This window comes from Mercurialis annua, linkage group LG3 (genome assembly GCF_937616625.2).
Source record: "Mercurialis annua linkage group LG3, ddMerAnnu1.2, whole genome shotgun sequence".
Lineage (NCBI taxonomy): Eukaryota > Viridiplantae > Streptophyta > Magnoliopsida > Malpighiales > Euphorbiaceae > Mercurialis > Mercurialis annua.
The window spans coordinates 75,808,531-75,820,682 of record NC_065572.1 but is presented as its reverse complement, the minus strand read 5'-3'; the positions used below and the strand labels follow the sequence as shown (position 1 = coordinate 75,820,682).

Here is a 12,152-nt window from a genome sequence, read left to right as displayed (position 1 = left end):
AAACTTCTATGAACCAAGAATTCCATTTGTAAGCTATAATTCTCATCCCTCACATCATACTTTCACAAACTGCTACTCAACGCGGTTGTGCGCATTTAGGCCGTGCGCGTACCTGTTTATTCATGAGTGCTCTAACGACTTAGCCACAAGTCATATAGGAGCGGCCCCACTCCACACTCATATAGGTGATTTCATCAAGTTTATATAGCAACTAAATATAAACTATCCTTAAGGACTATGAAATCATTAAGAGTTATAAACTCAACCTCACAATAGTTGCTTCTAGCACAACTCACACCATAGGAATGAACTAAATCAAAATTTAGTACTAGCAGGACTAACACATGACTTATTATTACCCGTATGAACCAAATTCATGGGGTCTCCAATCACAGAGGTCGGGTTACCATCACGGTTAATACTCAAATTGGCACAAGTCCCATTCCCCTCGATGTTTCCAGGATCATTTTCCTTCCCAAAGGTTTAGTCAGAGGATCGGCCAAATTCAGCTCTGACTTCACATAGTCAATGGACATAATTCCATCCTTTTGCAATTGCTTCACCACATCATGTCTTAGACGTAAATGTCTATTCTTTCCATTGTAAGCTTTATTCTTAGCAATGGCTATTGCCGCTTGGCAATCACAATGCATAGACACTGAAGGAGTTGGTTTTATTCCCAAAGGAATACTGACTAAGAAGTTTTTCAACCACTCAGCCTCATTGCCAGCTAATTCCAGAGCTATAAACTCGGACTCCATAGTAGATTTGGCAATTAACGTTTGCTTAGATGATCTCCAAGCAATCGCACCTCCTCCAAGTGTAAACACATAACCACTAGTGGATTTTATCTCATCTGAATCTGAAATCCAGTTAGCATCACTGTACCCTTCAAGTACAGCGGGAAATCCACTATATAGGATACCATAACTCATGGTTCCTCTCAAATATTTCATTAGTCTGACAATGCCATTCCAATTATCACGATTAGGATTATGAGTATATCTACTCAATCTGCACACAGCATAGGCTATGTCAGGTCGAGAGAAATTCATCAGATGCATCAGACTCCCAATAACCTGAGCATACTCAGTTTGAGCTACAGGATCTCCTCTATTCTTCATTAACTTAGTGTTAGCATCATAAGGAGTACTCACAGGTGTGACATCAAAATGTCCAAACTTCTTAAAAAGTTTCTCAACATAATGCTCTTGTGATAGTATTATACTATCACCCTTCCTTATGATTTTAACACCCAAAATTACATTTGCTTCACCCATATCTTTCATATCAAATTGAGAAGCAAGAAAAGCCTTTGTTTCATGTACTATACTAAGACAAGTACCAAAGATAAGCATGTCTTCCACATACAAACAAATAATGACAGACTCACCTTCAAGCACTTTAGTATAAACACATTTATCAACATCAGTAGAGGAAAACCCATCACTAATCAGAACTTGATCAAATTTCTCATGCCATTGTTTAGGAGCTTGTTTCAAACCATATAATGATTTTAAAAGTTTAGAAACTTTGTTCTTTTGATTTGAAACAACACAACCCTCGGGTTGTGTCATATAAATTTCTTCTTCTAATTCGCCATTTAAAAAAGCAGTTTTAACATCCATTTGATGAATAAAAAGTTTATGAATTGAAGATAAGGCAATTAAAACTCTAATTGAAGCAATTCTAGTTACAGGGGCAAAAGTGTCAAAATAATCAATATTTGGTTTTTGAGAAAAACCTTTCGCAACCAATCTAGCTTTATATTTTTCAATTGAACCATCAGGATTCATTTTTCTTTTGAAAATCCATTTACAGCCAATGGGTTTTGCGCCAGGAGGCAAATCAACTAAAACCCAAGTATTATTTTGATTAATTGAATCAATTTCAGTTTTAATGGCTTCTTTCTAAAAAACAGACTCAGAAGAGGAAACAGCTTCATTAAAATTTAAAGGTTCATTATCAACCAAATACGTATAAAAATCATTTCCAAAGGAATTTTCAATTCTTTGTCTTTTGCTCCGTCTCAACTCCTCAGTAGAGTTCACTGTTATATTTTCAGTTTCATTTTCATTAACAGTGGGCATATGAGAAATTGACTCAGTTTTTAGTGGATACACATTCTCAAAGAATTCAGCATTCTTAGTTTCAACAATTGTATTGCAATCAAGTACAGCACTTTTCAATACAAGGAACCTATAAGCAGCACTATGTTCAGCATATCCAATAAACAGGCAATCAGAGGTTTTAGAACCTATTTTCCTTTTCTTAGGGTCAGGTAACATTACTTTAGCTAGACACCCCCACACTTTTAAATATTTCAGGTTAGGACTATAACCTTTCCATAGTTCATAAGGAGTTTTTCCAGTTTTCTTATAAGGTATTCTATTCTGTAAATGACAAGCAGACAGTATAGCTTCACCCCATAAGTTATCACTAACAGAAGAACTAACTAGTAGTGCATTCATCATTTCTTTTAAGGTTCTATTTTTTCTTTCTGCTACGCCATTAGATTCAGGTGAATATGGAGGAGTTACTTCATGTATTATTCCTTCTTTTTCACAATATTCATTAAATGCTATATATTCACCACCTCTATCTGATCTAATTCTTTTAATCTTTCTATTAAGTTGGTTTTCTACTTCAGCTTTATAAATTAGGAACATATCAAATGCTTCATCTTTATTTCTTAATAAATAAACTCTAGCATATCTAGAACAATCATCTATAAATGTCACATAATATTTTTTACCACCTCTAGTCATGGTTTGTTTTAGGTCTCCTAAATCTGTATGAATTAAACTAAGTAATTCAGATTCTCTAACTACAGAATGGCACGTTTTCTTAGTCGATTTAGTTTCAGCACATATTTGACATTTATCTATGTTCGTTTTATTTAGTCCAGTTATTATACCAAGTGTTTGCATTTTCTTAATATAGCTAGCATTCACATGTCCTAATCTAGCATGCCATAAATCAATAGAGTCAATCAAGTAAGCAGAAGTAGATGCATTTTTCATTATTTCAGCAACATTCAGTACAAACAGACCCTGATTACAATAACCCCTGCCTACAAAGACATTATTCTTTGTCATTACAATCTGATCTGATTCAAATGACACCTTAACTCCACCCTTACCCATTAGTGCAACAGACAACAAATTAGCCCTAATGTTTGGTACATGAAGTACTTCATTCAGAGCCAGTGTCTTTCCTGATGTGAGCTTGAGAAGAACCTTTCCTTTTCCAAGAATAGGAGCTGTTCGGGAATCACCAAGGAACACACATTCTTCTCCATCCCCTACTGGTGTGTAGGAGGTAAAAGCATCTCTGCTTGCACAGATATGCCTGGTAGCACCAGAGTCTACCATCCAGTTTCTCGCATCAGCAACCAAATTCACTTCAGAAGTGACAGCAGCAATAATATCATCTCCTTCAACCAAATTCGCATTTGGCTTAGGAGGATTGCCATTTCTGAGTCTCTTTCTGCATTGAGCTGCAAAGTGACCTGGTTTTCCACACACAAAACAAGTACTCTTTTTCTTGAAAGCAGTGGAGTTAGCTATATTGGGTTTGTAATCAGTATTAACAACTACAGGGGGTTTTTGATCATACCTCTTGAAGTTCCCCTTGCTTTGCACCATATTCGCCCTTGCATTCAGCGCCTTGTTTCGGGCAGCTTTGATTTCCTTTCGGTTCGTCTCCTCAATTATTATGTGTGTGACCAGTTCCTACAATGTCAATTGTTTATGTTTGTGTTTAAGATTCTGTTTGTAGTCATTCCATGATTGAGGCAGTTTCTCAATCAGGATTCCAGCAACAAATTCCTCTGGCAGTGTGATTGATTCGCCCTTAAGATCTTCGAGCAGTTTGTGGTACTCGTTAATCTGAGCGATCATATCCTTGTCCTCAGCCATCTCCCATTTGTAAAATTTTCCAATCACGAACTTCTGTTTTCCAGCATCCTCGGCAGTGTACTTGCTGATCATCGAATCCCATATCTGTTTTGCTTCCTTGTACGCACAATAAACGTCAAAAAGTTCATTAGATAATGTACTGATTATTGTGTGTCGACAAACCTTATTGGCATAAAGCCATGTTTCGGACTCCTTGACAGCAGTAGGGAGTGGTTTTGCCTCGGTTAATGCAGAGGCAACACCATGCATGTCGAGAACAGTAAAGATCCGCTCCTGCCATCGCCGAAAGTTTTCACCGTTAAAGACTTGTATCTTTGAGATGTCTGGAAAGGGTTTGGCGTATGGAACAGTAGCCATTAAGGTTGGCGGAGCAACAGCAGCTGGAAGCGTAACCGTAGGCGGAGCGTCAGATTTCTCAGTATCAGTAACACCCATGTTCGTATTTTCAGTAGACATAATATACTTTAGATTGTTGTAGTATTTGAAAGAACGAACAGAGTGTTTTTGCTTTGAGGCGTGAAATGTTTCACTGACCTAAAGTATATTTCGCAGTATTTGCGTATACCCCAGGATACAACTAAGCCTTCTATTTAATTCGAAAAAAATAGGATCAGAAGTAGCAGTGAATAAAATATTTGATACGATTTTCATATCCCACTAATCCAGCCATGATCTCATTTCAATTTTAAATTCGTAATCAACAAGTAAATGAATGAGGACGTAAAAGAGGTTAAGTTAAACATAACCGAAATCAGTGAGTGCAGGATCCTTAATTAAAAACATGGTTAAATAAATAAAAACGTTTTAATTAAACTCAGTCAAGATTTGTTCCAGATTTTTAGGCTTCAAGCAAAAATAATTTAACATATGCTAAAATAGGACCTTCTCATATAAGGCTTTAATTATTAAATAATAAATAAAATTATAACGGGCTGCAAAAAGTTTAGTCAAGCCTCGGACAAGCCCACTCGACTTTCATCCCGAACTCCAACCCTCAAGCCTACTCCGGAGAGGGGGGGGGGGGGGGGGGGGCGAGCCCATTGCTTCCCCCTCAACACACTTATGAGCCTATATTGCATACACCCTTATAAACTCAATATTGGAGCTCTACACTTCCCATGTGAGATTTATGTTGTTTTGAAATAACACAAAATGACAAAAAAGAATAGGACAAATTAAAACAATTTTTCACAACAATAACAACTAATGGATTGTTGGAAAATGGAAAGATGAAATTAGATAAAGCCTAATGAAAAAATGAAATTAGATAAAGCCTAACGACATAGTGAAATTAAATAAAGCCTAATGAAATAACAAATGGTGTATAATAAACAATCGTGGCCGTGACGGTGGGAGAGCAACACTACACTAGTAAGGAGTGGTTTTTATGAAAAGCATAATCCCTAAAATTCTTATTTGATGCACTGAAAACTATCTACACGTATTCATTAATTTCACCTAATTTTTAGGATTTTGCCGCTTTGGGTAAACCAGTTTTCATTTTTCCATGTTTGACTCTACCTAATCGAGACTACACATTTGCTTTTCTTTAATTTACAATTCCAATTACAGCCTGTTATTTCTCAATTTAGGACCTTAATTAATTCATTTTTTTCCCGCAATTACTTTCTTCGGTATATAATATTTGTCGCATTTGATAAAAAAAATTAGCCCATAATATTTGTCACTTTAAAATATCAAAAACACATTAATTATTATTTTTTCATTATTAACCCACGCTAATTTATTAAAAAAAATATAATAAACAAATCTACCCTTCTCTAACTTCCTATTTATCTCAATAATCCAGCTCATATTATATACAGACTTTATACTACTTTTCATGTCAATTCTATAGTTTTTGAGGATATATATATATAGTTGTTTTAATTTGTTTTGTTAATATAAAATTAGCAATAAATTGGTAAACTTAGAACTTCCTCACACTCATTGTCCACATGATCAACTTGATATGAAACCTATTTTTTTTCAATCCACATTCTTAATCTCTCTCTTTCAACTTGAAATCTCATGCTTAATCCCAGACCACAATAAATACAGAAACAGACTACCAAGAAATTAACCATTTAGCTACACAAATTAAAACAAAAAAACCCCTCTAATTATGGCTTCTTCTAATCTTGAATATCATCCTACTTCCAAACCCTTCAAATCTTTCACTGCCAACATGTTTCCTTTTTCTTTCAAGAAAAATAATCTCTTCTCTTTGCTTTCTATTCTTTTCCTTTGCATTTTCTCTTATCTCTTTGGCCTCTGGCAACAAGCCGGCCGCTTAACTCTGACCACCACCACATCCACCACAAATACCATACTTTCAATCCCATGCAACCCTACCGCCACCAAAAAACAACTGCTCGACTTTGTGCCCCATCATTCTGCTAAAGACGGAGAACTAGGAGACACCGTAACGGCGGAGATCAAAATATATCCTTCATGCAACGCGAACTTCAGTGAGTACACGCCGTGTGAGGATGATCGGAGATCGTTGAGATTCACGAGAAATCAACTTATATATAGAGAGAGGCATTGCCCTGAAAAATACGAGAAAATAAAGTGTCGTATACCAGCTCCTCATGGTTACAGGAACCCATTTCCATGGCCAGCTAGCCGTGAGTTTGCTTGGTACGCTAATGTGCCTCATAAACATCTTACAGTGGAGAAAGCAGTGCAGAATTGGATTCGATACGAAGGCGATCGTTTCAGATTTCCAGGCGGTGGAACTATGTTTCCCAATGGTGCCGATGCTTATATTGATGATATCGGAAAATTAATCAATCTTAAAGATGGCTCTATTCGGACCGCCATTGACACCGGCTGCGGGGTAATAATTAAGCTTCATTCTTTTTTTTATTGTTTCCTTTGCATATTTTCCTATTCTAATTAAATTTAACTTTAGAGTATATTAATTGTGCTTATTTAGGAAGTAGCATCTGCATTTCATATAGGTTAATTTGTACAAATTGCATTTGAATTTAATTTCAGTATCAGCACAGAGAATTATTGTTTACACATTAACAAGGAATTAGAAATAAAAACAGAAAGGTAAAAAATCTAGCATTTATAAAAAGTTGAGATATTTTTCAACGTTTAGTGGTTAATTTTAGCTTTTAATTGTTAGGAAAAGAGGAAGAAATCTGATTATATGGAAAGTTAAATAAACTTTTGTAAAATGTAGATTTTCCTGACAAGGGGAATTGGAAGGGATGAATTAAATGAATTGCTACTAGATTGCGTTTCGCTAGGAACTTAAATACAGTATATGCTTTTTTTTTTATTATGGAGTAATGAATCTGACCAACAAAATTTAGTTATTGATTAATGTGTTGGACTTTTAATTACATCTCGATTTATACTCCTCGTTACACTATAGCCGATGAGAGATGCAAACGTTTGTTATTTACCACTTGATAATTTAATTAATGGTTTCTCGATCCTTAAAATTTAGCTGTTTTTGTTTTGATTCCTAGAGTGGTGATAGGCTCGTAAATATTCAGTGTATATACACCATATCTTGAATGATTCACTCCTATTCTGAAATTACACTTTATATAGTCTCATTAGATGCAATTAATCCACCAATCGCAATTTTAAAAAAATGTTAAATATGAGTTTTTTTTATCATTAGAAGTATATTTATAGAATATACTACTGTATAGATTTGTAAATATTAGTTAAAACCGTGTATCTTAGTATGATAAAAAGTACATTCTAAAATAACACTAACTTTTTTTACATGGAAAATTTAAAATTCAAGACTTTATTTTTTTTTTTTGAATTTCACTATACATCAAGTTAAATGATAAATTACACTAGCGATGTCTGAACTTTTAAAATATACTATTTTAATATCTAAATTTTTATTTGTTTTTAAATTGTATTTTAACTGATTTTTAAATGCGTATCAATGAGTGTTTTTAGTCATTTTTTAAACAATAAACCACTAATGAAAATCGATTTATTCGAATCACGTGACATCTCAATTGAGAATTATTTTTTAAAATTACATATTTTATTGTCATTTAGCCGTAATTGACTCAATTTTAAGTAAGTTATTCAAATTGGGATAAATTTATAATTTTTAAAAGATTTTGAATAAGTTTTTAAAAAAACCAAAAACTTTGCTCTTTTGACACCATTTGACTAAAATTTAAATAAAATGAGAGTCATTTTTGGGTTTTTTTAGTACAATGGTGACCGGAAAATGGCTAAATACACAGTAATGTAAAAAAATAAATATTTAAATATAAAACAGAAGATTAAGGACATCACTTATATAATTTTTTGTAAGTTAAATAATTTTGCAAAACCTTGGTAAGGCCAAATTTTATGGCAAAATAGGGTTTGTTGTTTTTGAATGTAATGTAAGTGAGTAATGTTAAAATGCAGGTAGCGAGTTGGGGAGCATATCTTCTGTCACGTGACATACTAACAGCGTCATTTGCACCCAGGGACACCCACGAAGCCCAAGTTCAATTTGCTTTAGAACGAGGGGTTCCTGCTCTCATCGGAGTTCTTGCCTCCAAAAGACTTCCCTACCCCGCTCGTGCTTTCGACATGGCCCATTGCTCTCGCTGCCTTATCCCATGGGCTGATCATGGTATCTGTTTATTTCCATCTCTCGCAAAATCAGATTGGGATCCCCTTAAGTTCATCTTGTACTTGAGGAGGTCATGTTCACGATCTACACCGTTTATTGTAAAATGAACGGTGTAGATCAAAAAAGTACAATTTTAATAAAATTAATCTACACCGCTCATTTTATAATAAACGGTGTATATCGTGAATATGACCCCCTCAAGTACAAAATAAACAATCCCAATCCTACAAAATCATTTATGTGAACAATATGACAATAGTTAATGTTTACATCATTGAATTCAACAGACGGGCTATTTCTAACTGAAGTCGATCGAGTTCTCAGACCAGGTGGATACTGGATTCTGTCCGGTCCTCCCATCCGGTGGAAGAAATACTGGAAAGGCTGGGAGAGAACTAGAGACGACTTGAATGATGAACAAACTAAAATTGAGAACGTAGCTAAGAGCCTTTGCTGGACTAAATTGGTAGAAAAAGATGACATTGCTATTTGGCAGAAGCCACTCAACCACTTCAATTGCAAATCTAACAGGAAAATTACAAAAAATCCACCATTCTGCCTGCCCCATCAGGATCCTGACAGAGCATGGTACACAAAGTTGGAGAGTTGTTTGACAAACTTGCCTCAGGTATCCAATAATAAAGAAACAGCCGGAGGAAGATTGAAAAAGTGGCCTGAAAGATTAAATGCTATCCCACCCAGAATCACCGGAGGAACAGTCCAAGGAGTGACAGCAGAAAGTTTCAAGAAAGACATAGAATTGTGGAAAAAGAGAGTGTCGTATTATAAAACGGTGAACAACCAATTAGGACAATCTGGACGGTACAGAAACCTTTTAGACATGAATGCTGGCTTAGGTGGATTTGCTGCTGCTCTAATTGATCAACCTGCTTGGGTTATGAATGTGGTTCCTGCCCAAGCCAAGGTCAACACTCTCGGCGTCATTTACGAACGAGGGTTAATCGGAACATATCAGGACTGGTAATTAAACTCTTATTTCAAAGTTTGGTATTGAGATGAAATATTCCACTTGATGCATTATGATTGTATACTTGACACCACATTGTTCCACAGGTGCGAGGCAATGTCTACTTATCCAAGAACTTATGATCTAATCCATGCTGATTCTGTATTTAGCCTCTACCAGGGCAGGTAATTATCAGTTTCATGTTTTTGTTACATAACATTTGCAAACTGAGACTAACTTATATGGAATCTAATTGATTTACAGATGTGAAATGGAAGATATATTGTTGGAGATGGACAGGATTCTGAGACCTGAAGGGAGTGTGATATTTAGAGATGATGTGGATTTGTTGGTGAAGATCAAAAGAATAACTGATGGATTCAATTGGGACAGTCAGATTATTGATCATGAAGATGGACCTCTTGAGAGGGAGAAATTGCTTTTTGCTGTCAAATCTTATTGGACAGCTCCACCTTCTGATCAAATTGCCTCTAATTCTTCTTGACCCCTCTTCATCATTTCTTTTTCCTTTTTTCTTTATATTTCAATTTAATTCAAATGTTCCAAATTAAAGTTACACCTAATGAATTGGACATAGATTAGCCTCTTTTTACCCCCCAATGATTTGTATTCATCTTTATTTCTGATATTTCCTTTACTTTATCAATTATTTCAGTGTTAGATTTATAAATACAAATCCTTTAAAACGTTTAATTCCTTTCTCACTGCCCTTAATTTCGAGAAAGAACAATCTGATCCATAAACTTGTGCTGCAAAATTAATTACATTCAAAACTTTTAAACTTATATGAAATAGATACAAATGATCCAAATCTAAATGGATTAAGAAAATTTGATATGAATTATAATTTATAAGCTTTTGAGTTAATTTGATTTTAATGAAGGAAATCAAATTGATCTAACTATTTAAAGTTATGGACCAAAATGTCTCTTCTCACAATGGATTTTCACTACCCAAAAGAGTAGTGATCTAACTAATTTAGGATGGCAGCACACCACACAGTAATGGTGAAGTGAGGTTTGGGATTAGGTGAGTCATGTAAAAGTTGAAGTACAAGTATGAAGCAGGCATTATAAAAGGAGGTTAAATGCGCAATACTAATCACCACAAACAAATATAATCAAACAAATATTCAATCAGCAACAATGGCAGCTCTCAAATCCATTCTAGCAGTAGTGGCTGTTTTGGTTATTTCAGTACTGGTGCAGAGTCAGGTAGGCGAAGCACAGCAGAGCTGTCCTGCCCAGCTGACCAGCCTAAATGTATGCGGCCAATATGTGGTGCCTGGTGCCACTGCCGACCCAAGCCCTCAATGTTGCACTGCGCTCCAAACTGTCGAACATGATTGCCTCTGCAACACCCTCAGGATCGCCGCTCGTCTCCCTTCCCGCTGTAGCATGCCACCTCTTAACTGCGGCAACTGGTAGAACTATTTTTCTTTTTTCTGCTCGGCTCATATATAATTGCATTTTTCAGTAGAGTTATTTTAATTAAGGGTTCCATTTCTATTTGCAGATGACAAACATATGCGTGGTGGAAGCAGGAGAATAGCCTAGGAATAATGGCAGCGTCGGTGTTATGGATCTCTATTTTAAAATTATATGTTTCATTTTCTTTCCAAATTAAAATGTAACCCGATGGGCAGCCAAGCAAAATGAATAAAATGTAGTACTTCTTAATTTGTTGTTTATGGCATGACATAATAATGATATTTAATAAATATTGGTTAAATGTGCCCTCAGCCACACTCAACATCATTTATGACCCAAAGATACTGTATTTTATTTGAGAAAGCAATATTATTGTCTAAACTATTACTCCCTCCGTCCCGTTTAAGAAGGGACAAATGACTTTTTCACATATATTAAGAAAGCATTAACTACTATAATATTTTCTTATTTTACCCCTATTTATGATAGTGTTGTATTTTGTGTATAGACTAATACTCATTAATTATGGAAAGAGAAAATGGGGTATAAAAGGAAAATTCATATAAATTGGCACAAAAAACACGATATGGCCTTCTTAAGTGGGACAAATAAAAATGGGATATGTCCCTTCTTAAATGGGACGGAGGGAGTACTAATGATCAAAATAGGAGAATAAATATCATTTCATGATTTAATCAGAGACCACTCCTATATATGTCAATAACTTGTCTTATTCTTATGAAAATGAAATGAGAGTCTCCTCATTTTTGGACTCATCTGCACTTCTAATTTAACTCTTAGGCCTTGCTTAGTTGGGGGTAAATAGATTAGGAAAGTTGTACTTTCCGGAAAGTAACAATTTTTTTTTACTTGGTTCAATTTTTACATTTTACTTTCCGAAAAGTTGGATGTTTGACTTTCCTTTAATTAGGGAAATTACTTCCCTACCAAAACTCAAGGAAATAGAACTTCCCTAATATTTTTGTTGGTTTTTCCTAATTTAACTTTAATTCTTTTCTTTTTTTCTTTTAAAATTTATATAAAAATATTTTTATTTATTTCAAAAAATATACTTATATTATTTTATAATTGTTATTTGTAATAAGTAAATATTTTTATTAAATATTTTATATTATGTAAAATTCAAATAAAAAAATATAATTTTTAAATTTTAATATTTAAAAACTCTCCTAAAT

At 34.6% G+C, this 12,152-nt stretch overlaps 2 protein-coding genes across 2 annotated transcripts; both read left to right on the top strand.

Moving 5' to 3' along the window:
- Positions 1–5,873: 5,873 nt before the first annotated feature.
- LOC126671468 (probable methyltransferase PMT15) lies at positions 5,874–10,219 on the top strand. The gene is made up of 5 exons (XM_050365234.2): positions 5,874–6,762; positions 8,328–8,538; positions 8,826–9,519; positions 9,613–9,690; positions 9,770–10,219. The coding sequence occupies exons 1-5, from the start codon at positions 6,046–6,048 to the stop codon at positions 10,008–10,010; spliced, it is 1,941 nt and encodes a 646-aa protein (XP_050221191.1). The 5' UTR covers positions 5,874–6,045; the 3' UTR covers positions 10,011–10,219.
- Positions 10,220–10,622: 403 nt separating this feature from the next.
- Positions 10,623–11,205, top strand: LOC126671568 (stamen-specific protein FIL1-like). Its single transcript, XM_050365351.2, has 2 exons — positions 10,623–10,949; positions 11,042–11,205. Coding segments are annotated over exons 1-2 (279 nt in total). The 5' UTR covers positions 10,623–10,671; the 3' UTR covers positions 11,043–11,205.
- Positions 11,206–12,152: the final 947 nt, after the last annotated feature.